Source organism: Esox lucius, chromosome 1 (genome assembly GCF_011004845.1).
Source record: "Esox lucius isolate fEsoLuc1 chromosome 1, fEsoLuc1.pri, whole genome shotgun sequence".
Taxonomy (NCBI): Eukaryota; Metazoa; Chordata; class Actinopteri; order Esociformes; family Esocidae; genus Esox; species Esox lucius.
The window spans coordinates 25,611,952-25,637,441 of NC_047569.1; the positions used below are offsets into that span (position 1 = coordinate 25,611,952).

Here is a 25,490-nt window from a genome sequence, read left to right on the forward strand (position 1 = left end):
CCCTGTACACTCGCTGAAGGAGTGAATTGGAGTCAAAGGGACAAAAAACTATCAAGCATGAACGACGTACATGACGCTTAACAATACAACATTTCCGAGATTTCAGGTAACAACCTTCAGCTCTGTAATATCACATACATTTGACATCATAACACAAAATACTTTCATTTCTAAACACATATCATTGCTTTGCAGCATACATATTCGAATTAAAGAAGTTGTTGGGCTGAGCCAGAGTGTTCCAAGTTCTTCCATACATATCCCAACTTGATTTATGTCTCATCCCCTTACAAAACATCTCTACAGAAATACAAGTAGAGTATGTGCTATTTAACTTACTCATTCATCAGACCTGGGAAGTAGGATCTAATTAAGACCTGTTCCCCAGGTATACATCACCTTTCACCAACACAGAATGGACTCTGAACATCAAATCAACATGGATTAGTCATACAAATAGGATTCTATTTTTCTGTGTAGCTGAGATTAGACTATTCTTCTGGTAGTGCAGTGGCTGTAGTTTCACAAGACAACAGTATATTTTAGAGGATATATAAGCAACAGTAAGGTTAAAACATTAATCAAGACACTACACGCCTAGAATCCCATTCTGTGTTACATGGTTAAAACCATGTTATGACGCTACAATTTTTTAAAATTCCCATCAACTGAAGGAAGTGAGTTTGTGATGAGTCAGTGTGGATAGGCCATGTGCATTGGCTGTAGGTAATCCTTTAATTACAGATAGCCTAAAGGGTCTCTGTGAATGATTGTCTTGATGTTGACATGTGAACTACTGTGTGTGTGTGTGTGTGTGTGTACATTGGCTTGTCTCTTCCAATGTTATCTCAACCATAGTTACTATCATCAGTAATTTGTAATGCTTAAGTTAGGTATAGCTTATCAAGGAATCTTCTTATACCTGAGGTCAACCATTTAAGTAATACCATGCTTGCACTGCTACTATATCAAGGTGCCTTCAGTAAGCAATATGAAAGCTGCTTCAAAGCTTCTGTCATTACCAGAACACCTTCATTGGGCTAGCTCACATCCCCCATGTTGTTTGTCCCTTCAATAGGTAATGGGCCTTCTAACTGGAGGCTGTGTGACTGGTTGTCTGCAGGAGAAGAGCCCACTGATGAATAATTTGTGTGTTTGTGTCTGAGTGACACAGCAGGGTCTGTATCAGGGGGTAGCTGTCATGTTTTCCATATGAGACGGCTGTCAGGATGGACATCAAGGCTGCAGTAGGACTGCTGTTCCAGCAGTGCGCCCAGTAGAGCTGTCACTGTGCTCTACCTCAGCCAACCACAGCCTGGACACCTGTCTCAGCCAACCACGGCCTGGACTCCTGACTCAGCCAACCACGGCCCGGATGCCTGTCTCAGCCAACCATGGCCCGGATGCCTGCCTCAGCCAATCACGGCCCGGATGCATGTCTCAACCGACCATGGCCAGGGATCCTGTCTCATCCAACTACAGCCAGGGTGCCTGTCTCACCTAAGTCTAACCTGACATCTAGTCAGAAGAATGATTATCTCTCATTCTGACCTCTAATTCTTTGACATTTGAATGCCCTAATTGCAGCGGTTAGAGCTGTGGTTATACTTGTCAGACAGGTATGAACCAGAAACTGTCTGTAGCCAATCAACACATCTTAGGATGTTCTGGAGCCAATCAACACATCAAATAATGTTATTGAGCCAATTAGCACAACCCAGAATGTTGTTGAGATGTCGGAACCAATCAGCACATCCATTCACTGACTGGTAGGCTGGCTGACTGACTGACTGGCTGACTGGCTGGCTGGCTGGCTGACTGACTGGCCATGTTGGTCTCCTTTGACAGGGAGCAGCTCTTCCCATAGATCCCACCCCTACCACTGAATTACTGCATGAACTCAGGATACATTTTCTGCCACCATTATCAGTCAGGTGAAGGTATGTTTAGGGTACCTTTTCCCAAAGCTTTCCCATAGGGCTTGAGATAGTAGGGAGATTCTGTATTTTTTTACGGTGCTTGAGAAGAGTATGTTATCACCTTAAACTTTCTTTGTAGCAGTACATATAATCGGATACATATTCACTTGTTGCGTTGTAGATTTGACCTTAGGAATATGTCTCAGAGTAAACACCAGACAGTAATGTTATTTTAGACTAGATTGTCTATATGCTATATGGTAAAATGTTAAAATGTAATTAATTCACCTGCTATGGAGTACAAAAAATACAGCTCTGGAAAAAATTAAGAGACAACTGCACCTTTTACTTTCCTTTCCAAAATTTTGGAACGTTTTGAGTGAGGTGCAGTGGTCTCTTAATTTTTTCCAAGGCATGAAGGTATTCAGAAAATCAGAATACTTTCATTTAGCTGAGCTAAGTTCTCCCTCCAGTGAACACAGACACATGTCAGAAAGGAGACAACATCAACTGGAAGGGGCGGATTGGCCATCTGGGATTTCGGGCAAATGCCAGATGGGCTTGTCCATTTCTGGCCCAGTGGGCCTGTGTAACTTCTTGTTTTGTAGCAGTGAATTATCATTATCGGGCTATGTTCACAAGGCTAACGGGAAGAATTGGGCCAGTTTGGGGACCTCTAGCATAATGTTGGGCGGGTTTGGGGCATCAAGAATGGGCTGGTGCTAAAAAAATGCCAGGGACAATTTCTGTTCCCAGTCAACTAGTCAGATACTAAGAAGGTACCAAGCTACCGTGGGGAGAACAAGTATTTGATACACTGCTGATTTAGCAGGTTTTCTTACTTACAAAGCATGTAGAGGTCTGTAATTTTTATCATAGGTACACTTCAACTGTGAGAGATGGAATCCAAAATCCAGAAAATCACATTGTATGATTTTTAAATAATTTATTAGCATTTTATTAGATCCCATCAGGGATAAAATTGTAGACCTGCACAAGGCTGGGATGGGCTACAGGACAATAGGCAAGCAGCTTGGTGAGAAGGCAACAACTGTTGGTGCAATTATTAGAAGATGGAAGAAGTTCAAGTTGACGGTAAATTTTCTGGTTAAAAATTCAGAAAATCACATTGTATGATTTTTAAATAATTAATTTTTTTGACAGACGGATCGGTGCAGCTTCTGCAGTAATGCAGTCGATGTATCGGTCTGTCGTGGTGAAGAAAGAGCTGAGCCGCAAGGCGAAGCTCTCGATTTACCAGTCAATCTACGTTCCTACTCTCACCTATGGTCATGAGCTTTGGGTCATGACCGAAAGGACAAGATCCCGGATACAGGCGGCCGAAATGAGCTTTCTCCGCAGGGTGGCCGGGCGATCCCTTAGAGATAGGGTGAGAAGCTCGGTCACCCGGGAGGAGCTCAGAGTAGAGCCGCTGCTCCTCCACATCGAGAGGGGTCAGCTGAGGTGGCTTGGGCATCTTTTTCGGATGCCTCCGGAACGCCTTCCTGGGAAGGTGTTCCGGTCCCGTCCCACCGGGAAGAGACCCCGGGGAAGACCTAGGACACGCTGGAGGGACTATGTCTCCCGGCTGGCCTGGGAACGCCTCGGTGTCCCCCCGGAAGAGCTAGAGGAAGTGTCTGGGGAGAGGGAAGTCTGGGCATCCCTGCTTAGACTGCTGCCCCCGCGACCCGGCCCCGGATAAAGCGGGAGAAGATGGATGGATTTGCATTTTATTGCATGACATAAGTATTTGATCACCTACCAACCAGTTAAAATTCCGGTTCTCACAGACCTGTTAGTTTTTCTTTAAGAAACCCTCCTGTTCTCCACTCATTACCTGTATTAACTGCACCTGTTTGAACTCGTTACCTGCATAAAAGACACCTGTCCACACACTCAATCAAACAGACTCCAACCTCTCCACAATGGCCAAGACCAGAGGGCTGTGTAAGGACATCAGGGATAAAATTGTAGACCTGCACAAGGCTGGGATGGGCTACCGGACAATAGGCAAGCAGCTCCACTAAACTCCACTCGCCATGTTTGGAGGAAGAAGAAGGATGAGTACAACCCCAAGAACACAATCCCAACCGTGAAGCATGGAGGTGGAAACATCTTTCTTTGGGGATGCTTTTCTGCAAAGGGGACAGGAAGACTGCACCATATTGAGGGGAGGATGGATGGGGCCATGTATCGCGAGATCTTGGCCAACAACCTCCTTCCCTCAGTAAGAGCATTGAAGATGGGTCGTGGCCGGGTCTTCCAGCATGACAACGACCCGAAACACACAGCCAGGGCAACTAAGGAGTGGCTCCGTAAAAAGCATCTCAAGGTCCTGGAGTGGCCTAGCCAGTCTCCAGACCTAAACCCAATAGAAAATCTTTGGAGGGAGCTGAAAGTCCATATTGCCCAGCGACAGCCCCGAAACCTGAAAGATCTGGAGAAGGTCTGTATGGAGGAGTGGGCCAAAATCCCTGCTGCAGTGTGTGCAAACCTGGTCGAGAACTACAGGAAATGTATGATCTCTGTAATTGCAAACAAAGGTTTCTGTACCAAATATTAAGTTCTGCTTTTCTGATGTATCAAATACTTATGTCATGCAATAGAATGCAAATTAATTACTTAAAAATCATACAATGTGATTTTCTGGATTTTTGTTTTAGATTCCGTCTCTCACAGTTGAAATTAAAAATTACAGACTTCTACATGTTTTTAAGTGGGAAAGCCTGCAAAATCGGCAGTGTATCAAATACTTGTTCTCCCCACTGTACACAGTCATCACCCATCTCACTGCTATCACCTCACAGGGTGGCAGACAGACAGATCAACAGACAGGCAGCTTCCCAAAGCTCATAGCCTGATTACTCCAATAGTTGCCATCGTCCCAATAACTCCTGAGAGGAAATAATGAAAACCGAAGCCGTTGTCCATATTGTTTGGTAATTAGGCAGCTGAGCGATTTGCATAGTGGTCACTTGATAGATAAAGGCGGCCCGGGAAGTGACGGGATATAAATGAGTTGTTTTGCAGACGGCAGATGGTGGATATCACAGGGAGAGGAGAGATCACACTGAAAATACCACACTGCTGCATGCCAGCTGCTCCTGCTGCAGCCTTCGCTCCCCTCCACCTCCTCTCTACATCCCCTCCTCCTCTCTTCCTCCTTCTCCTTCCCTCGACCTCCCTCTGTCTACCTTGCCTCTACTTTTCTCTTTCAAGCACCTCCTCTTATTCTTCCTCTTTACCCCCCGTGTACTTTTTTCCACATCCTAATCTTCCTCTCTACTTCCTACACACTCACTCAGTCTCCATCCCACAACCTCCCTCTATCTCGCTCTGTGAAGGTTTCTACAAATAACACCTTTAAAATCTGAAGCTTCGTCCCAGAACCCTCTGTAGATGGTTCCACCAGCCTTATTAGCTTTTGCAGTTCATTTTTTATGACTATACATTTCACACCACAAGGTGTCTTTTGAGTGCATTGATTTAATGGCATTAGCAAACCTCTGGTTCACATGCCACATCAGGTCACATTACATGACTAGCAAAGCGACAACCAGCAGAGCAAGGACATCAATCAACTTGAATTCCACAACATGCAATAGGACAACAGTATTTATGTGAAATATAATAACTACCTTATTTATTTATTTTTTTTTACAAATATATATTATTTACAAAACTCAAAATGGAAAAATAGACAATAACAAATCTGTATTCAGACTCTTAATTCAGTCATTTGTAGGAGCACCTTTGGCACAGGCTTTGACTGAAAGAGGAATCTTTGCCCAAGTCTTTGCCCATGTGCGATCTGGTTCAGGTTTTCTTCAAGGCCTTCACTGTATTTTACTCTGTTCATTCTTCCCTCAATCCTCAGCAGTTTCCCAGTCCCTGCTGCTAAGGAGTATTCCCAAAGCATGACGTTCCCATCACCATGCTTTACCGTAGGGATGGGATTAGCCAGGCGATAACCGGTACCTTGTTTTTGCATTCAGGTCTCGATATTGGTCTCATCAGGCCAGATTAGGTTTTTCCTCATGCTCTCAGAATCCTTCGGGTGGCATGTCACATGCTATTTAATAAGGAATTATTTAAATTAAACGTTAGTTAGTAGTAAAGCCAAACCCCAACTCTTTTTAGGCAGGCAGGTTTTGGACGGCACTGATTGAATAGCATACGTTTTATATATTTGGTATTAAGGTTAGAGCCTTCACTTACACTTCACTTACACACCAAAATATTTTTTTGGTCTCCCAAGGAGTCATCAAATAACCTTTCTTCCAATATGATTCTTTTTAATATATTTTCTTAATCCAATATGCTTCTAGGGATATTAAAGGTCTTAACTAGAATGTACAACAGTTCTTAGAGGAGCCTTATCTCCCTGTAAATAAGGATTTTGGACCTTTTTCTCTGAAAGGTTTTCTTTTTACTACCTCCTGCTCTCCCTCTGCAATTACCCTATTCACAGCTTCTTCCACCAGCTCAAATAGCAGCTCAGATCCAGTCAATTAATTAAATGTAAATGAGAGGATTCCCTCCCATGTCTATTCACTAGAAGGTTCCTTGAGGATCTGTGTCCTCGACACATCCACAGACACACCCAGGTCAACACTTATATTCATTGATCTGGGTGTATGTTTATGTGTTTGCATGGATGTATGTGTGAATGGGGAGGTCTGGAATAGTATACATTAGGATCAATGTTAAATGAACAAAATGATGAAGTTTATACATGGATCAGTCCTTTGATGTTTTCCTGTATTGATCGTACATACATACAGTCATTCTGTACCTAGCTAGGTCTATGTGCTATACATTATGTGATTGTTGTTGTAAATGCTTACTGCTTTAATACATTGTAAAACACTTTTGGGGGACATTTTGGTATCCATGGTGACAGTGACGTGCGTACTGTAGCGTGTGGTGTCATGGCGTACCTCTCTGAGGGTGGGGTCAGTGATGCTGTCCAGGCTGACAGAACCCTCGTAGGTCAGGTGGTGAAAGACGTTGAGGGCGCGCACTGCCTCAGGCCCTCGCTGCTTGTAGCCGAAAATAAGGTCAACCCACTGATGCAGCTGACACGACACAAACTCACTTTCCAGGGCCTGTCAGAACACAGAGACACACAGGCAAGGTGAGGAAAGGGGAAAGGTACCCGGCAGCATGAAAACACACACAACAAACAAACACCAACACAATAGTACACATTAAACACACAAGCACATCATAGTGTACACAGCACAGGGAGGGTGGGTAAGGATCAATGCCTCCTGCCTGATATCAGCCAGCTATCACATATCTACTATCTATTGAACAAAATAACTAGCTAGCATACATGTTCAATATTTTAAACAGCGACAACAACAAAAGCAAGAGCACTAATACACAACAAGTGCCGTGGTACGGCATAGTGGTATATCACTATGGATGTGTAAACTTTGTTATAGCACTATGGTGGTGAACACATTTAGTCATATCACTATGGTAGTGTAAACATTGTGTTGTATCACTATTTTAGTGTAAACTGTGTTCTATCACTACGGTAGTGAACATATTAAGTCATATCACTATGGTAGTGTAAACGTGTTGTAGCACTAATATAGTGTATATTGTGTTATAGCACTACGTAAGTGAACACATTTAGTCATATCACTATGATAGTGTAAACGTGTCGTAGCACTAATGTAGTGTATATTGTGTTATAGCACTACGTAAGTGAAGACATTTAGTCATATCACTATGATAGTGTAAACGATTATTGATATCAATACAATGGTAGTGTGTATAATGTTTTATCACTATGTTGTGTGTACATTGTCTCATATCACTATAGTGATGTACATATTGTGTTGTATCACTGTGGTAACGTGTAAGTTTTGTTGTATCACTATGGTAATGTGTGCATTAGGTTGTATCACCATGGTAGTATACAGATTCTGTTATAACATCATGGTGTTGGCCTTAATGTCCTTGTTGTGTGTTGCCCACTATATTGGTGTTATAGCTGATCTATATTGAGATATGCTACAGGAATTGACACTTTCCCTTCCACAGGACAATAACAACCTCTCCCAACACAGCAGAGCTAGCTGAAGCACATAGACTAAGAGAGCTGAACATAGACCCAGAGAGCGGAACTTGCCACAGGGCATGTCACCATGATTGAATCTGGCACATGCAAAGATGGGAACTGGAGGGAGGAGGGGTGCAAGAACAGTAGGGAGGGTGGGGGGGAGGGCAGAAGGAGGAATGGAGAGAGAGAAAGAGAATGAAAGGTAACGTTAGATGGAAAGCAGAAAATGGAGAACGTTTAAGTGAGAGACCTGATGGCAGAATCGTGAGGAAGATGGAGGGTAGGTAGCTATCAAAGGATTCTGCAAAGTATTATTAATAACTTTATTAGAATATAAAAGGATAACACACTGTGCCCCCCTCCCCCATATCCCTGGGTGATGGGCTGATGTAGCTACCCAGGCAGTACAGAAGACGAGCAGAGCAGAGCACAGCAGAAGAGAGATTGGTGAAGGATCACCTCTGCTTGCCACAAAGTCGCACCCCTCCTTTTCTCAGCTTTGCACCTCCTGCTAAAAAGGTAAAATGAGTTCCAACCCCTTCACCCTCCCATCCAACCCCCAACAACATGGTAGAACTATAGAAACTCCCCTCACTATTAAGCTTATTAAGCATCAGCAGCCAGGTGTAGAACCACTCCTTGGTGTGAAGACGCAAGCCTACTTGTGCACTGAAAGGGATGTGACAAATGCAAATGCAGACCGTACACCTTTCTGGAAATAAGAATCAAAGTTGAACCTGTATGATCGGACAATGTGTCCAGCAGCAGAGGGGTTTGGCATATCAGCAGGGCATGTCTACGTTTGCTGAGGATCGTGGCCTGCTCAGAGTGAGCTACAGCTAGTGGGAAATCGAAACCTCCAACTCCTTGAGACAGTCTATATTTGGTTTTGGAGAGAGAAACCCCTCTATGCGGGCATACTGTAAATTGGGATAATCCGTTTTGCCCAGTATTAGAGTACACTTCCCTGAGCAGTTTGGAAGTTTTGAAATCTGAATTTTATTTTTTTCTTCCAGCCAATTTGGCAGGGAGCCAATTATTTTACTAGCTTTTCATTTTTTTTTTATCAGCCAAAAGCTGGCTGTAGCTGGTTAACAGATGACCTGTAGTAGGTACTTTTATAGGTTAGATCGAACAAGTCCAGCTGAAACTGGTTCCAGGTGCTTATCTTTATGTGCACATGCTACTGTGCAGAGCAAACGAAAGAAAAGCAGAATAACAGTCAAAAACCAACCATAGAACTATAATCCATAGATGACAGTTCCCATTTAGATCAGGACGGGCAGCCATTGCCAGCATACCCATGACTTTAACAGTCAAACTGCTTTATAAAATTCCTTCTATATGTGAACGGCCACATCACAAGCTGTTCTACATTTAGCACTCCAGTGCTGCCCAAACTGCTTGTAATTAAACTCAAAGTGCATGTGTGTTTGAATTGAGATGAGACGTGCAGAACACCCTGCATTCTACTGTTGGCTTGCCTCTGAAGCAGAGCAGGGACAGCCCTGGTCAGTCCCAGGATGGGAAACCAGATGTTGCTGGAAGAGGCGTTGGGGGGCATGTAAGGGGAACTCAGTTCTAAGAATAAAATCCCAATCCCCGGGCAGTGAGGATAATTCTTCCCTGAATAGAGGGCTATCTTTCGGATGGGATGTTAAATGTGTGTCCTGACTCTGTGTTCACTAAAAATCCCTTTAAACTTATGGTAAACTTGATGGTGTTAAACACATGTCATGGCTACATTTCCAATCTGCCCTTGTTATGACCATGCCCACCCTCATCCCCAGCCTCCAATTGGTTCATCTGTAACAAAGGAAATGTGTAAATGACCTACTAAACATAAACTAAGTACTAAATGTATGCAATTAATAATATATGCAAGTTGCCCTTGATATGGGCGTTGGCCAAATGTCTCAAATGTACATCAACACATACAAAAAGAAGTGAGCTTGATTGCGCCCCCATGCAAGATGGGAAGAGAGTCCGGTAGGGGGTGGACATGGAGTGCTAGATCTTTCTCTTTATACGTCTGTGTGCTATAAACACACGCACACACATGCACACACACACAGCTAAATGATGATTGATGAGCCTGGCATTAAGTAACATTATAGGGGACATTGCCTGGCCCTGTCCTTTAGTGACATCACTGGGGTCAGCTCAGATTAGGTTAGTATTGAGCAGTGCACTTTATCAGATGCTGCATGAGTAACTCACACAGACACAGCGAGAGCAGGAGAGGGAGAGAGAGGGGAGAAGGAGAGAGGAAGGGAGATGTCTAGTTCCTCACCATGCGGTTGATCCTAACGAAGTCTTCAGGCGTGTTAGACCAGGGAGGAAGCTCCACATCCCCCACCATGCTGCCGTCCTCCCTCTGGCCAAGGTGATAACCGTTACTGTTACCAAACATCTCCGGCAGGTAGAAGAACTCCGGGATCAACTCCTGTTGGCCCGACGGTCGTGTGGTTACTACATTATTATGCCCACGTTATCTCCACAAGATCGTCTACTTGCTACATTACCATGGTCATTTATTTATTATGTATTTACCTTTATTCATACAGGAAAGTCAAACTCTTTCATTAGCGCCCCATATTACAGCAGTAATAAAACAAAAAACATATAGTAATAACAAAAAAGCAAATATAAATCATATAAGAAATGGTGTACATATCATATAAAAAATGCACATATATTCAGGGATAATTTTTCAAACATTTCATGTTGTTGCAACACGATCCAATGACATTGGCACAACACAATCCTTTTGTTTATGTTTAGTTTTTTTTATCCACCTTCTGTAGGAAATGCATTGGAATTATTGGAAGCATCACTTTTTTGAAAGCCACTTTTTTTTTTACCAGTATATCATCAGATCAGGGGAAAGATTATACAACCCAAATAAACAGCAAGTCGTGGGTGTTGAGAGGCTGGAACACTTATTTCAGAGGTGTATATGTCTTTCGGTGCAGGGCAGTGGTGATAGGATCAGGACCTTAGCCTGGAAAGGAAGAAACAATACTCCCATGATCCTCCCTGGTGTGATTCCAACCTCAGAGAGAATAAACAACTAGCTGACCCTAGAGACAAGGCTTTGGCCAATCACTGAGCTCCCTCTCTCTCTCTGACTGATTCCTCTGTACACTGGACCATGTACACACCAGGAATGTGTCCCCGCCCTCCTTCCTCGCTCACTCAGAGTCCTCATTAGAAAACTATTTAAAATCATTTCAACTCTGTCTAGGTCTGGGTGTGCCGTTCAGGTGTGTGTGTCGGCGTGTGTGTGTCCATCTGAAGGGTAGTGGGCCTCAGGGCTTTTTTTTATGAATGCAGTGTTTGTCATGTTTTGCCATGCTGTTGCTTTTTACCGGGCCTATGGGAGTTTGCCATGGCCTGTTAGCTAAGGGAGGATTACTACTGGAGGGTAACAGCCAGAGCTTCAGGACGGTAAATCAGGGCTTAGAGAGGGAGGTGGCATGACAGGAAACACCCCAATAAAACCCCAGAGTCTGCTGTTGGTCACATCTCACCCTCTGTCTGACCACACCACCGGAGGCCGTTCCACATCCTCTCTCTCACCCCTCCCACCTATGCCCCTCTCTCACTCCACCCTCACCTTTCTCTCTTTCCCTCTCCCTCCTCACACGCACTCGGCAGTGTTTGTAAACTTCCCTGTCATAACTCAGCACCAAGCCGTTAAAGCTGCCAGCTCCGTTTTCGAAGCTCCGCTCCCCTGGCAGCCATTAAAACAGCAACAGCCTGGTAATGGGCTGAACAAGTCAATCACACAGCCTCCATATATACCACAGCATTCACTCTACTAGATGCTGCTGGATCCCTTCAGGTGACACACTGGCAGCATTCTGGGGGGTTACTGGGACTGTTGACTACTCAGACAAGTCTGCCTCCCTGCCCTCTCTCCCTCCCTCATTCCCTCACACACACACACACACACACACACACACATACACACATACACGTAAACACACGCGCACACACACATGCACTAATGGGTACACAAATACATGGCTGAACTACACTAAAAAGGGCTGTGAAGGCAGTAGGGTAGGTGTTAGTAGGAGGCCACTCGTACCCTCTCTTACCTCTAATTCTACAATTCAGACTTTTTGGTAACATTTCTTTACATCTGAACGGTATTTACAAAGTATTCTCCGCAACAAAGCAGATACTTTTATTTCCACCAACTAACCTATACACAGTTGCATTAAATTAAGCCAAAATGCTGAAGCTACATTGTGCATGCACTACTGCTGTGACTTCAGGCTTGGCCTTGTAGAAGGCCAGCTCACCCCCGTTAAGGCTCCAATCCCACACCTCCAGTCTTCATCCTTACCTACGCAAGTCTGCATGTATGGAGGCGTATAGATAAAACTGATTGTAGAAATGTTTAATGTGGGTGAAACTTTCATTGTGTAGTTAAGTGAAGAAAGTGAAGTTGAGAGAAGGTTTGGGACCCTTTAGCATTTTCGGTATTTCTGCGTGAATCAGATGAAAAAACAAATTCCAGTCGTCATTAACATATAAGTCTAATGACAGTCAAAGTAAAACTGAGAGAATTACACAAAAAGGTCACACAAATAAACTCAAGGAAATTAATTTAACATGAAATACTTTCATTGAAACACGTATATGGACCAATAGACAAATCAGCTCAATAATGTGTTTTAAAGTACTCAAAGTTTTAATATTTGGGCAAGGTGTTTTTATAATAGGGAGTCCTCGGGACATGCTCAGATGAAGATTTCTTGTGGAGAAGAACCTTTGTGAGGTTCACATTATCTATTTTTATAACTTGATATTTATTTCAAATGTATGCAGAAAAACGGATAATTCTAGACTCCACCAACCTTCTCTCAACACTGTAGGCAAAACTGTTTAAAACGGTGTTTATGCAGGTAAACCTGTGCGTAAAATTGTTTAGGCAGAACAAAATGTGTGCAAAATTGTTTACATATGTACTGTACTGTATGTCAGTAAAACCGTGTGTGGAGTTACAACTGTGTGTGTAGGTAAAAGTGTGTGTGTAGGTAAAACAATCTACTGTAGTAGAATCATTCCTGTTACAGATCCATTCTAAAACACAGCTGCCAGTGTAATGTGTTCCCTTCTCCCTCCTTCTGATATGCCAGCCGCCATGTTCCGTGTGTTTCAACAGAAGCAGGCAGACATACAAGGGGTTTAAAGTAGCTAGTATTTGTTAACAGGGACGCTGTTGGTTGACTTGCTGCTCTCCCCCTCCTCCACCCCTCCTCCTCAAGCTGAGCCCAGGAAAAGCCCTGTCTGGACAGAAAACACTACATTTTAAATAGCTTTTGTCATTAATGCTTTATTAATTGCCTGGGGCAGCACTAACTCGATGCGGGGTGTTCTAGAAATATCTGACACTTTGAGGTCAGAGCTGCTCCCGCTGTGTTACAGAGTGGCCGTGGTGGTGGTTCTGCGTTTCTCCTCTGTATCCCAGATGGCACCCTATTCCCAGTATATTCACTGCTTTTGACCAGAGACCAGGCACTGTATTAAGCCTAGGGTGCCACTTGGTACAAACCCTCTAATTGTTCCTCCATCTCCAGGGAAGGAGAGGCTTTCCCACTGTCTTTGTCTTCAGCCTTTGTTCACTTGCAGAACCACACTCCTCTCTTCTTATTGCTTGTTTGTTTATGAGGGGTAAATCAAATATGTATGTTTGTGTTGCGCTATGCCCTGCATGCCATGTTGTTCCAAATGTCTGTGTTCCTTACAGTTTGAGGACGGAGTCCTTTAAAATTCATAGTATGTATTTGTGGCACCATATTTTCCTCTGGGTTGTAGGAGATTACGCTTATACCGATGAACAGAGAACCTGACTGCAGATGTTGTTTTATGGACACACACCTTGACATCAGAGGTGTCTCTCTGGCAGTGCCTCCAGGACCTTGTAATGGCTGAGAAAGTCCGGTCTGGATGGTCAAACTTATTGTCATTGGCATTCAGAAAAAATGTGGTGAACGGCTCCTGCAAGAAAGAGAAAAACACACAAACATCAGAACACACACGCCACAACCATACACAACAATATTGTCAGGGAATTGGGTCTTCTATTCTGACTTCAGAATCCATAATTTGTGTTCCCCGAAGGATTGCTGATGGCTGAGTTCTACTGGCGGAAAGAAAAAGTATGGACACTGACAATGACTACTATAAGTTTCTGTCTGGGCATGTGATGTTCCGGTCTGTCCATCTATCTGTCAGTCCGTCTGCCTGCCTGCCTGTCTGTCCTTGTCTACTGTATATTACCCACAATTCCTTGGGGACTGTGCTTCCTGGTCGCCAGGAGCGACAGTGCTAATTTGCTGATATCTGGTGTTCTCAGTCTGAGATAGAGACAGTGTTCTGATGGAGGGATGGAGGGAGGAATAGAGGAGAGACAGAAGAAAGGAGTGTGGGTAACCCAGTAAAAAGTGCTGTCAGAGGAACTCTTCTAATTCAACAGCTCCTCTGCTAATGAAGGGGAGGGGAGGGTGGGAGGCAGAGGGAGGACGGGGGGTGCTACTAACTCCCCATCAAGCTTTCTCCAATTAATGAGCTGCCTAACATATCAGATATGGCCAAACCCCAGGAGGGGCAGCTCTTTATCTGCCCATCCCCATTCAGTGTGCTATCAGCTGTGTAGACTGTGACATACTTATATAACTTACTAGCTGACAACATGAAAAGTAGAACTTCCGATTCACAAAGGACTTTGTGTGTCTACAATTCAACATCCAAAACAGAACAAAAGTAGATACAAATAGTAATGGCCCTCTAAACTGTGCGTCTGGATACAAGGTCCAGGGGGTTTGGATGCGTGAGCTGCAGCCTACGTACTATCCGGAGCAGCCAGAACAGGGTGGAGCCAGCAGTGGAGTAGTGGGTGTTGTAGTGATGCGGCGGGGTCTGGTCCTCTTCCCAAGTTTCATAGCGCTCTGCGTAGAACACCGCGCGCTTCGGGTTCAGCGCTCCGATTGGCTAAGAGGGACAGGAGAAGACAGGAAGTTATAAACAGTAATCAATTTGGGCTTTTTATTGGTCTCATCTACAGATGAGCAAACGCTACAAAAAATATAGGCAGACGATAAAAAAAAAATGACAAACAACATTTTTAAATAAAAATATAAAACACAATGTTAATAGCAAGTGTAGGCCTTTCATAGCATTTTGAAATATTCCAGCAGAATTCAGGAACAGAGAGTAATATTACGCTCGGGGCCCCAGCCTCTGTATTTTACTGAGACTCATTACTGATGCCAGCCTCTGTATTTTACTGAGACTCATTACTGATGCCAGCCTCTGTTGATAATCGCCTACAGGATTTCATAAGAAATAGGATGCTGTTATGCCAATATTTCACTGAGTCTCACTTTTCTTTCTGTCTGATGTTTAAAAATATATATAATTACTGCATTAAAATACATTTAGTGCAGGAAAAACTGCTTTCCCTGATTTCTAAATCTTGAGGTTGGTATTTTGGCAGTAAATATGAATCCAGTCAGTCCTGCTGAGATGGCAGAGGGAGTGTGTGTGGCTGTCATGTCTGGCGCTGACCACAGGAATCATGTGAAATCCACCCCAACAAAGCTCTTGATTCAGACAGGCTACAGGGAATGGAGACACCAACGTCTAAAAATGATTCTTTAATATCAAATCCGAAAGATTGTGCCATTACTCCAATATTCCCTTGGATAGTGTTATGAGGGTGTTACAAGCCACAGAAGGGCATTCTAAATGGCATTCTATGCTCTACATGGAGAACTAAACAACACTGAAACAACACAGACCGTGGTCAAAAGCAGTGCACTTCGTAGATATGGGGTGCCATTGGAGACGCAGACCGACTGTGTGGTCATTTTCATCATGCCCAGCCGCCCACACCTCCCTCTATGTGGCATGGACTCGGGACTTTATTAGGTATGTTTGGCTGGCGTTCAACTCTTTCACTCCAAACCAACAGGTCACGTCTGGATTCCCTCTACCTTCCTTTCTTTCCCCCCTCCACATGTAATGGCCATCCACATCAATGTTAGCACGATGAGGGAGAATGAAAGAGAAGTTTATTGGGATCTCCTGAGATTTATGGGGTGATAATAGGCTGTCATTTGAGGTCTGGGGCCAGCTGTGATTGGGCTGTGGACTAGAGGAAGTCAGTCTTGCTGCTAAAAGTCCAGGAGGGAACAGGCTGATCTCAGTCAACTAAGCCCAATCAAAAACGCAAGCTAGGCAACACAGGCAGCTAATTGGATGGAGTAGTTTACAACCCAGGACTGACACCCAACTAACTTGCTCTCACAGCTAACATGATTACAAAGCTAGCTATGATCCCCAGAGTGGGGTCTCTGCTGGTCTCAATAAAAAGTATTTTTTTTTATCAACAATACCTTCATGAAAGTACCACTTTACCACTTTATATACTTTTTTTGATTGGAATCATTCTTGTCTGAGTTCCTTAAGCAAAGAGACAGCTGGTTACAAAAAGTAAGTAGAAATTAGACCAGCTCCTTGATGGCACAGCTAAAGATTTTTTATGGTGTGTCTTAGCCATTATATCTTAATGGCTTCTCCTGTCACTCTCAAAGACAGCTCTTAGCCTGCAAAAGAGATGGGGCTTTAGCCAGCTAAACTTGCTCATTACTTAGACATTAAAAAGCGGTTTACATTGTAGACATTGTTGGGTCTTAAGTGGCCATAACGGCCTAAAGCTCTAAGCCTCTCACACGCATGCAGCATCAGCAACCTGGCGCTGGACTTTAGCCAACTCAATGGTTACGTCCAGAATGCCATCAGTGTCCTAATTTAGTATACACCGGTCAGCCATAACATTATGACCACTGCCAGGTGAAGAGAATAACTCTGATAATCTCATTGTCATGGCACCTATCAGTGGGTGTGATATATTAGGCAGCAAGTGCACATTCTGTCCTCAACGTTGATGTGTTAGAAGCAGGAAAAATGGGCAAGCGTATGGATCTGAGCGGCTTTGACAAGGGCCAAATGATGATGGCCAAACGACAGGGTTATGGGTGTCCAAGGCTCATTGATGCACCTGGGGAGTGAAGGCTGGCCCTTGGGGTCCAATCCAACAGACGAGCTACTGTAGCTCAAATTGCTGAAAAAATGAATGCTGGTACTGGTAGAAAGATGTCAGAACACATAGTGCATCACAGTTTTTTGCGTATGGGGCTGCGTAGCCGCAGACCAGTCAGGGTGCCCATGCTGACCCCTGTGTCCACTGCCGAAAGCGCCTACAATGGGCATGTGAGCATCAGAACTGGACCACGGAGCAATGGAAGAAGGTGGCCTGGTCTGATGAATCATGTTTCTTTTTACATCAAGTGGATGGTCAGTTGCGTGTGTGTCGCTTACCTGGAGAACACATGGCGCCAGGATGCACTATGGGAAGAAGGCAAGCCGGCTGAGGCAGTGTGATGCTTTGGGCAATGTTCTGCTGGGAACCCTTGGGTCCTGCCATTCATGTGGATGTTACTTTGATATGTATCACCTACCTGAGCATTGTTGCTGACCATGTGCACCCTTTCATGGCAACGGTATTCCCTGATTGCATTGGTCTATTTCACCAAAATAATGTGCCCTACCACAAAGCAAAAATGGTTCAGGAATGGTTTGAGGAACACTACAACAAGTTCAAGGTGTTGACTTGGCCTCCTAATTCCACAGATCTCAATCCAATTGAGCATCTGTGGGATGTGCTGGACAAACAGGTCTGATCCATGGAGGCCCCACCTCACAACTTACAGGACTTAAAGGATCTACTGCTAATGTTTTGGTGCCAGATACCACAGCACACCTTCAGAGGTCTGGTGGAGTCCATGCCTCCACGGGTCAGGGCTGTTTTGGCGGCAAAAGGGGGACCTACACAACATTAGGCAGGTGGTCATAATGTTATGGCTGATTGGAGTCCGTATATATGCCTAGTTTAATGAACAAAACAACATCCATCTCTGAGGCTTTCTGATGTTAATGAGTGACTGCTAGCTACCCAGCTAACTTATTTCTTGCAATTTGCATATACTATTTTAGAACAAGTAAAGTGTTTGTTGTATGGACCTTAGAGACACTACGCAACTTGTTGGTTGATTGTTTGAACCTGCAACCCATATGTTGGATGTTCAAGATGGCTAGCTTATGTTCTAAACAAAATTGTGGGTGGAATATATAACCCTCTTACCCCCTAAATGTTTGCATTACATAGGGAATAGAGGGCCATGTGAGCCTCCTAACACTGGCTAGTTAGTGTTGGTGGTGTAGAGTAGTGACAACAAGGCCGTCACTCCATTTCTTTAACACACAGTAATCGCCGGCTCCATATTCTCAGGTGGTTATGTAAATAAAGGACATGATAAAGAGACAATAAAAACAAGTGCTTCAGACAGCTCTGCATTTAGCTCCTTCCGAGTTCAACCCCACAGATAACACCTGACCTAGTGAAATATACTTACAGCACCAAACAACGCATGATCAAAACCAGCTGCTGGATTACTGGCCTGTCACATGCTACACTAGATCAACCACTTATCACATACAATTACGATCATTCTCTGACTGCAGAGACTAGAGATCCTAGGGTGGAGGATCCACGAGGCGTGTGTGTGTGTGTGTGTGTGTGTGCGTGCGTCTGTGTGTGTGAGAGAGAGTGGGTAAGTCTGTGAAACACAGAGAAAGACAGAGTTCTCTTCTTGAGAGTTTGTGAGAGATGTTTGGCTGCATAGTAAGCTAAATTACTAACTTCTGCCAAAACATAACACATTTGAGAAATGTTGTTAAAAACATGAATGAGATTTGCTACAAATAACTAAGCAGATTAATGTATAGTCACAAGCATAGCCAGGTACTTAAGTGACCTTGGAGATAGTAGTATATTGACTCTGCGTTCTGAAGCACATTTACCACTGTCTCTCTGTTTTATTACAGCAGTTACGAGATAATGTAGACCATGTGCTTGTCAGCTGTCAATTCACAGATTTTTGGCATTTTCTCCCTGAAATATGTTTTGACAGAGCCACATCACATTACTTCCTGACAGAAACAGACAAAAGTAGGTAAAATAACAGCCGTGTTAAACTAGATTGTTAAACCGAGCACGCTCAGTGTGCCTTCATATAGGATATCAGTGTTTCCACTCCATCAACTAACAGCTATGAGGAGATGAGCTTCCCTTTCGCCATCAGCCACCTGTCAGTCAGCAGGAAATAATCATTAAAACCTAATGAACCGCTCTACCACATGACTATAGCACTGACGTGGAGGGTGTGTGAACTGTTGTGTGGGTGTATCAGTGTGTGTGCTGTTTTTGTGTGTGTATGTACGTGTACGTGTTCCACAGCCCTGTGATCTGACAGTAGGAATGCTCCACTGTGGCCCTGAGGCAGGAAACGCCCTGTTCAGTTTGAATTAGTTTCAGTTTTTTTCCCCTGATGACTGGCTGGCTGATTAGCAGGTATACTGCAGGTATGATTAGGTGTGAGATTCACATTAAAGCAGGTGTGCAAGAGTTTAAAGGGGTGTATCAGCCATCAGCATTCAGTAAGGTGCTGTAGGACATTTCTCCAGCCATGACTGGAACCCGTTTCCTTATTTTTAGTCATGGCAGCCAAAGGTGCAAGCAGTTCAGTCAGGGAACTTTTGTTTTCTGCCTTCCAAAGGACTACCTGTTAAGGAAATTGTGAGCAGTTTCAGATGAGTTTGATGTTTGTGTTTCAAGGTGTAGTGTTTTTAGATCATTCTTCTACGCTGACTTTCACATTCTAACATTCCAAGTTTAAGAAACTCAAGTCCATTCATTGTGGTTCAGTCCTCTAGCTGGTACCTTTGCAGGTGTGTGTGTGTGTGTTTGTGAGTGTGTAATTGTTTGTGTGTATTTGTGTGTGTGCGCCCTGGGGTTCCAAGGACAACTGTCAGGAGACAGAGGCCTGTGAACTCCTGGTAATGAAAGCAGCTCAGCCTGTAAACAGCATGGGAGGATGTCACTGGAATACATTACAATACATAACTGTCTCAACAGGCCAGAGGGCTCAGACAGATATACACACATATACACACAAACACACACACACACACACACACACACACAAACTCAACCCACTAGACTGAAGCCGCCACAGGGTCACAACAGCAGATACAACAGCAGGACAACACAAGAAAGGTGTGTGTGTGTGTCTGCAGCTGTGTGCGCATGTTGAGGGAACACTTCAATCCAGTGTTTTTTATTTCCAACATAAAGAAAATTAAATAGTGGCTTTATAGGCTGGATGTGTGGAACTGGAATAAACCAGATGCAGTGTCTGACAAACTACTGGGAAGGGGATTCCGTTACTGTATAAGAACGCAATTTATTTGTGGCCGGTTCTTACGTTCATGGTGAGGTCAACAACTCCTCTCATTTCCATGACCTACCTTCCTGCTTCTCTCAGTCCATGGAACACAGGGATCCGAGGTGTAAATTAATATCTACTGTTTGTGAATATGGAACTCAGCGTCAGACATTTGACACTTTGAGGGAAAGGGAAATGGGAAGACTTGATTGAGAGAGTAGGTAGGCTCAGACAGAGTTTAAGTGAATGATGGAGTAAGAAAACAAGAGAGAGCAAAAGAGAGAGATAGAGAAGTGCTAGGGAAAGTGTAGGAACTGTCCTGTAGCTGATGATCCAGGACAGTACAACCCAACACTGTCATGAACACTATGTTAAGGTATTGAGGGAATACAGTGCCAACTGAGCTCAGAGAGAGACACTATCCCAGTGTTGGAACCTGTTAGAATGTGATACACGGTACGCAAAAGTAGTGCGTTATACAGCTCCATCTATGCATTCCAAACTTGGGTTCAGACTGTGCACATGAAGTCTGGATTATGAGGTATGCATTATCCTCTACATCCCCCATCTCTCCTCTTCTTACCCAACCCTGCCCCCACTTCCGCGGGATGTAGAGTAAAAGGGCAGTACCTTGGAGAGATCTCTGAAGTTGGCCGGCAGGGTGAGGTCCAGTTCCTCTGACTCATAGTTGGTGAGAACCCAGGGAAACACAGGGTACTGGTTGAGATCATTGTAGGTTCTTCCTATGGACAGAGGCAGGCAGACTTTATGAATTATGTCAGAGACGTTCAGGGGGTTGTAGAAAGAGAAACAGAGGGGACAAAGAAATGCGAGGTAGGGAGAGCGACAGGGGGAAGTGGGGGGTGGGGGGTGCCAGGTGGGGAATCGGGTTTGGATTACATCAGGGCCCCAGCATGCAACATTCCAGCAGAGTGTTCCATCAGACTACTCTCAGCTCAGTTCCTGTTTCTGACAGACTAACTTCCTGTCTGGAAGACAACACGACACAGCCAGTAACACAGTCCTCAGCTCTCTGTGGGAAGGCTTTGGAGTGGTAGCAGCCTGGAAGTCTTAGTGTGGGTGGGTGTTTGTTCTCCCTCTCTCTGCCTGGTCTAGATGAGTATATCAGAGCAGCCTGAGGTCTGGGGCTGTGGTTATGGTTAGAGGAGGAGAACAGAGGAGTCTCCTAAAGTGTTGTATACAGGGGACAACAATTGCTACAACTACCACCTCACGATGAAGCAACAAAGTTCAAGACCGACCGCAGTACTGCAGGCATTGTTTTAAGAAACAGGACACCACAATCCAAACTCAGTCCTATTGCCTCCGAGGGGTGTAAAGTTTGATTTGTACTCTCGCGCTACTCAGCTGATTCAGATAATCAATCGCCACAGTTCACCAATGATACTGTGCTAACCGTGTCACCCTCATGCCTGATCAGTGTGTATATGTGGGGTGTATATGTAGTGTGTATATGTGGTGTGTACATGAGGTGTGTATATGGGTGTGTATATGTAGTGTGTACATGAGGTGTGTATATGGGTGTGTATATGTAGTGTATTTGTAATTACAGGGATATTTAACTGTTTTCCGGGTCAGAGGGATGTCGCCTGAGGTGACACTGCCAAGCTAGCCTCCTGATTGGCCAGCTTTTGGCGGTTACTATGGATATCTCAGTCATGACGATGCCCGCAAGCAGCTGTACTGAGGGTAGCCAGATGTGTTGCCAGATGTGAGAGTGGGAAGATGGTTTTCAGATGGAACCCTAAAACAGCTTTCAGATCCATGAGGAGCTCCTCAACATTCCATGTGGCCACAAGTCCTCTCTAATTTCATGCTGCTATAGACTGGTCAAATTCAGAATACCCTGTCCAATCAAAAGACACTATTATGGGCTGACCTAATCAAAGAAAAAACTATAGTGCCAATACACTATATATGACTTTTTTGTCATTTCTGTACCAGGCATAAATTAAAAGAAAATATTGCCTAAATGTTGTCTAATGATGCTTCCCATTTCAATAAATGTATATTCAATCAGACAAAAGTTATCATTCTATATATTTGAATAACAAAAGTCTCTCCAATATAAGTCTGATAATGTATGGAACATGTACACTCACCTAAAGGATTCTTAGGAACACCTGTTCAATTTCTCATTAATGCAATTATCTAATCAACCAATCACATGGCAGTTGCTTCAATGCATTTAGGGGTGTGGTCCTGGTCAAGACAATCTCCTGAACTCCAAACTGAATGTCAGAATGGGAAAGAAAGGTGATTTAAGCAATTTTGAGCGTGGCATGGTTGTTGGTGCCAGACGGGCCGGTCTGAGTATTTCACAATCTGCTCAGTTACTGGGATTTTCACGCACAACCATTTCTAGGGTTTACAAAGAATGGTGTGAAAAGGGAAAAACATCCAGTATGCGGCAGTCCTGTGGGCGAAAATGCCTTGTTGATGCTAGAGGAGAATGGGCTGACTGATCCAAGCTGATAGAAGAGCAACTTTGACTGAAATAACCACTTGTTACAACCGAGGTATGCGGCAAAGCATTTGTGAAGCCACAACACGCACAACCTTGAGGCGGATGGGCTACAACAGCAGAAGACCCCACCTGGTACCACTCATCTCCACTACAAATAGGAAAAAGAGGCTACAATTTGCACAAGCTCAACAAAATTTAACAGTTGAAGACTGGAAGAATGTTGCCTGGTCTGATGAGTCTCGATTTCTGTTGAGACATTCAGATGGTAGAGTCAGAATTTGGCACATGGATCCATCATGCCTTGTTACCACCGTGCAGGCTGGTGGTGGTGGTGTAATGGTGTGGGGGATGTTTTCTTGGCACACTTTAGGCCCCTTAGTGCCAATTGGACAACAGTGCCTGAGCATTGTTTCTGACCATGTCCATCCCTTTATGACCACCATGTACCCATCCTCTGATGGCTACTTCCAGCAGGATAATGCACCATGTCACAAAGCTCGAATCATTTCAAATTGGTTTCTTGAACATGACAATGAGTTCACTGTACTGAAATGGCCCCCACAGTCACCAGATCTCAACCCAATAGAGCATCTTTGGGATGTGGTGGAACGGGAGCTACGTGCCCTGGATGTGCATCCCACAAATCTCCATCAACTGCAAGATGCTATCCTATCAATATGGGCCAACATTTCTAAAGAATGCTTTCAGCACCTTGTTGAATCAATGCCATGTAGAATTAAGGCAGTTCTGAAGGCGAAAGGGGGTCTTAGTATGGTGTTCCTAATAATCCTTTAGGTGAGTGTATAAATTATATGATAAATACACATTCCTATTCTTTAATTGTACATTATACAATGCCTGGATGTAAATGTAGTGAATAAGGTAGGAAAGGTATTTCCTACCATATTTCCTGCCAAATGTGACTGTTGGTCTTTGGACGGGGAGTAATTTGCATAAATTAGCTGTGTTTCGGAAGATTGTTAAGTGCTTTGACATAGCTTGTAGGCCTTAAAGCACTTAATTCTTCTAGACAGTTCATGAATTAAACTTTTTGGTTCACCAGCTAATGTGCCAGGTGGATTCAAAATCTACCAGCCACTCATTTTGGAAGTAAATCCCGATCCCTTAAACCATAAAACACAAAACGAGTATGCAGTGTAATGATTCGAAAAAAACAATACAAGTATTTCTAGTGACAGGTAGTGTGGTATTTTGAAGCTCAATTTACAAAAAATCTGTTTACCATGGTAACAGAGACAACAGTAGTCTGCCGCGACTGACAGCCACTCGATAGCTGACTAGAATCTCACGTGCCGTGGCCATTTGCATTTTGTATTTTTGTGTTTCTACGGTTGGTTTGGTTTGTAATGGCTGCTTGTGGGCGTGTTGAATGTTTTTTTCATCAAAGCAATCTGATAAGATTTTTCAGTTCACGTGTCAGAGCTGCGATTCCTGCATTTCATTTGCACATGCACCTTAAGCTTGCACCTTAACCCTTCCCTGACTGCCCATTGCACATTTAGAACCGCCACTGTAATGGCATTTTCAAATGTTACATATACATGTCTACCTCGGGAACCTCATTGCTGCTATCCCTAAATTTCGGTTGCACATGCCACCCTACTCCTTCAATTTGCCTCAATTGTAAATTCAAAATGCCATTGAGAATTGCCACAACTATTTATCTCACTTGTACCTACATTATACTTAATACCTGTAAATCTTCTGAAAATGTGTGAACTTTCCACTACACATTGAGAATATGTAATGCATTTGCATTAATTGCGCACCTATACCTGAACCTCTTGTTCACACATATGCAGTCCTCTATTTGCACTTCTGGTTAGACCCAAACTTACACTGTTCAATGACAATACAGTTTCATCTAATCTAAACTCTGAAACTTATATCCAAGCCGATTTCTTTACGTTTTGAGTCCTTGTAATTGAACAGGGACACATCATCGTACATAGAAATCACCACTTAATATTCAAGATGTTGCTCAGAAGTCATTTAAATATTTTCCTTACTATAGGGAACTATAATACAGTATACAGCTATATAAAAGGTGATATGTTACACTGTCCCTGGAGTTGGAAGACTTTTCATGCAGCCAATGTTGCCAGGTTAAGCAACATTTTCCAGAACAACTGCAAAAAATAAAAACACCCAAAATGCCTGAAAACTAGCCCAAGTTTTGTTGGAGCACAACATAGACTATTTTACAAGTAAGTAGCCCAAAAACCCGCCACCCGCAACCAATAAATTCACCCGTGGCATTGCTTGAAAAGCAGTCAAATTTCTGCGGCTATAGCAACCCTGTATGCAGCACTCTAGATGGACAGTTTAAAAACAGCTATACAATTTACCCACATCAACAATGATGTTGTAAACACACTCACATAAAACCACACAAACACACGTACTCAAACACAGGCACACATGCACAGGTGCACATACATATTCAAACATGTGCACACACTCTTAAAGGGGAATAAAGACAAGCATCTAGAAGTCAATAAATTGTGTGAAATAAATGACGCAGGGTTGAGCTAGCATGAGTGCAGCGTCATCTGGTCAAGCCTCTAATATGATTTAATAGAACTTTGTGAAATAACGATTATGTGAAAAATGTTTTGTCA

The 25,490-nt window shown here is 43.6% G+C and overlaps 1 protein-coding gene across 4 annotated transcripts in view; it reads right to left on the minus strand.

Annotated features, from left to right (window-relative positions):
• LOC105010769 (neurobeachin) overlaps positions 1 to 25,490 on the minus strand; it is a 248,833-nt gene that overhangs the window by 15,636 nt on the left and 207,707 nt on the right. For all 4 annotated transcript variants that reach the window (XM_029119588.2, XM_029119587.2, XM_029119586.2 and 1 more), the window contains 5 exons: positions 20,991 to 21,103; positions 14,863 to 15,003; positions 13,891 to 14,010; positions 10,289 to 10,441; positions 6,860 to 7,027 (listed from right to left, as the gene is read on the minus strand). In XM_029119588.2, the coding sequence (XP_028975421.2) occupies positions 6,860 to 7,027; positions 10,289 to 10,441; positions 13,891 to 14,010; positions 14,863 to 15,003; positions 20,991 to 21,103 (695 nt within the window). The remainder of the gene's footprint in view (positions 1 to 6,859; positions 7,028 to 10,288; positions 10,442 to 13,890; positions 14,011 to 14,862; positions 15,004 to 20,990; positions 21,104 to 25,490) is intronic.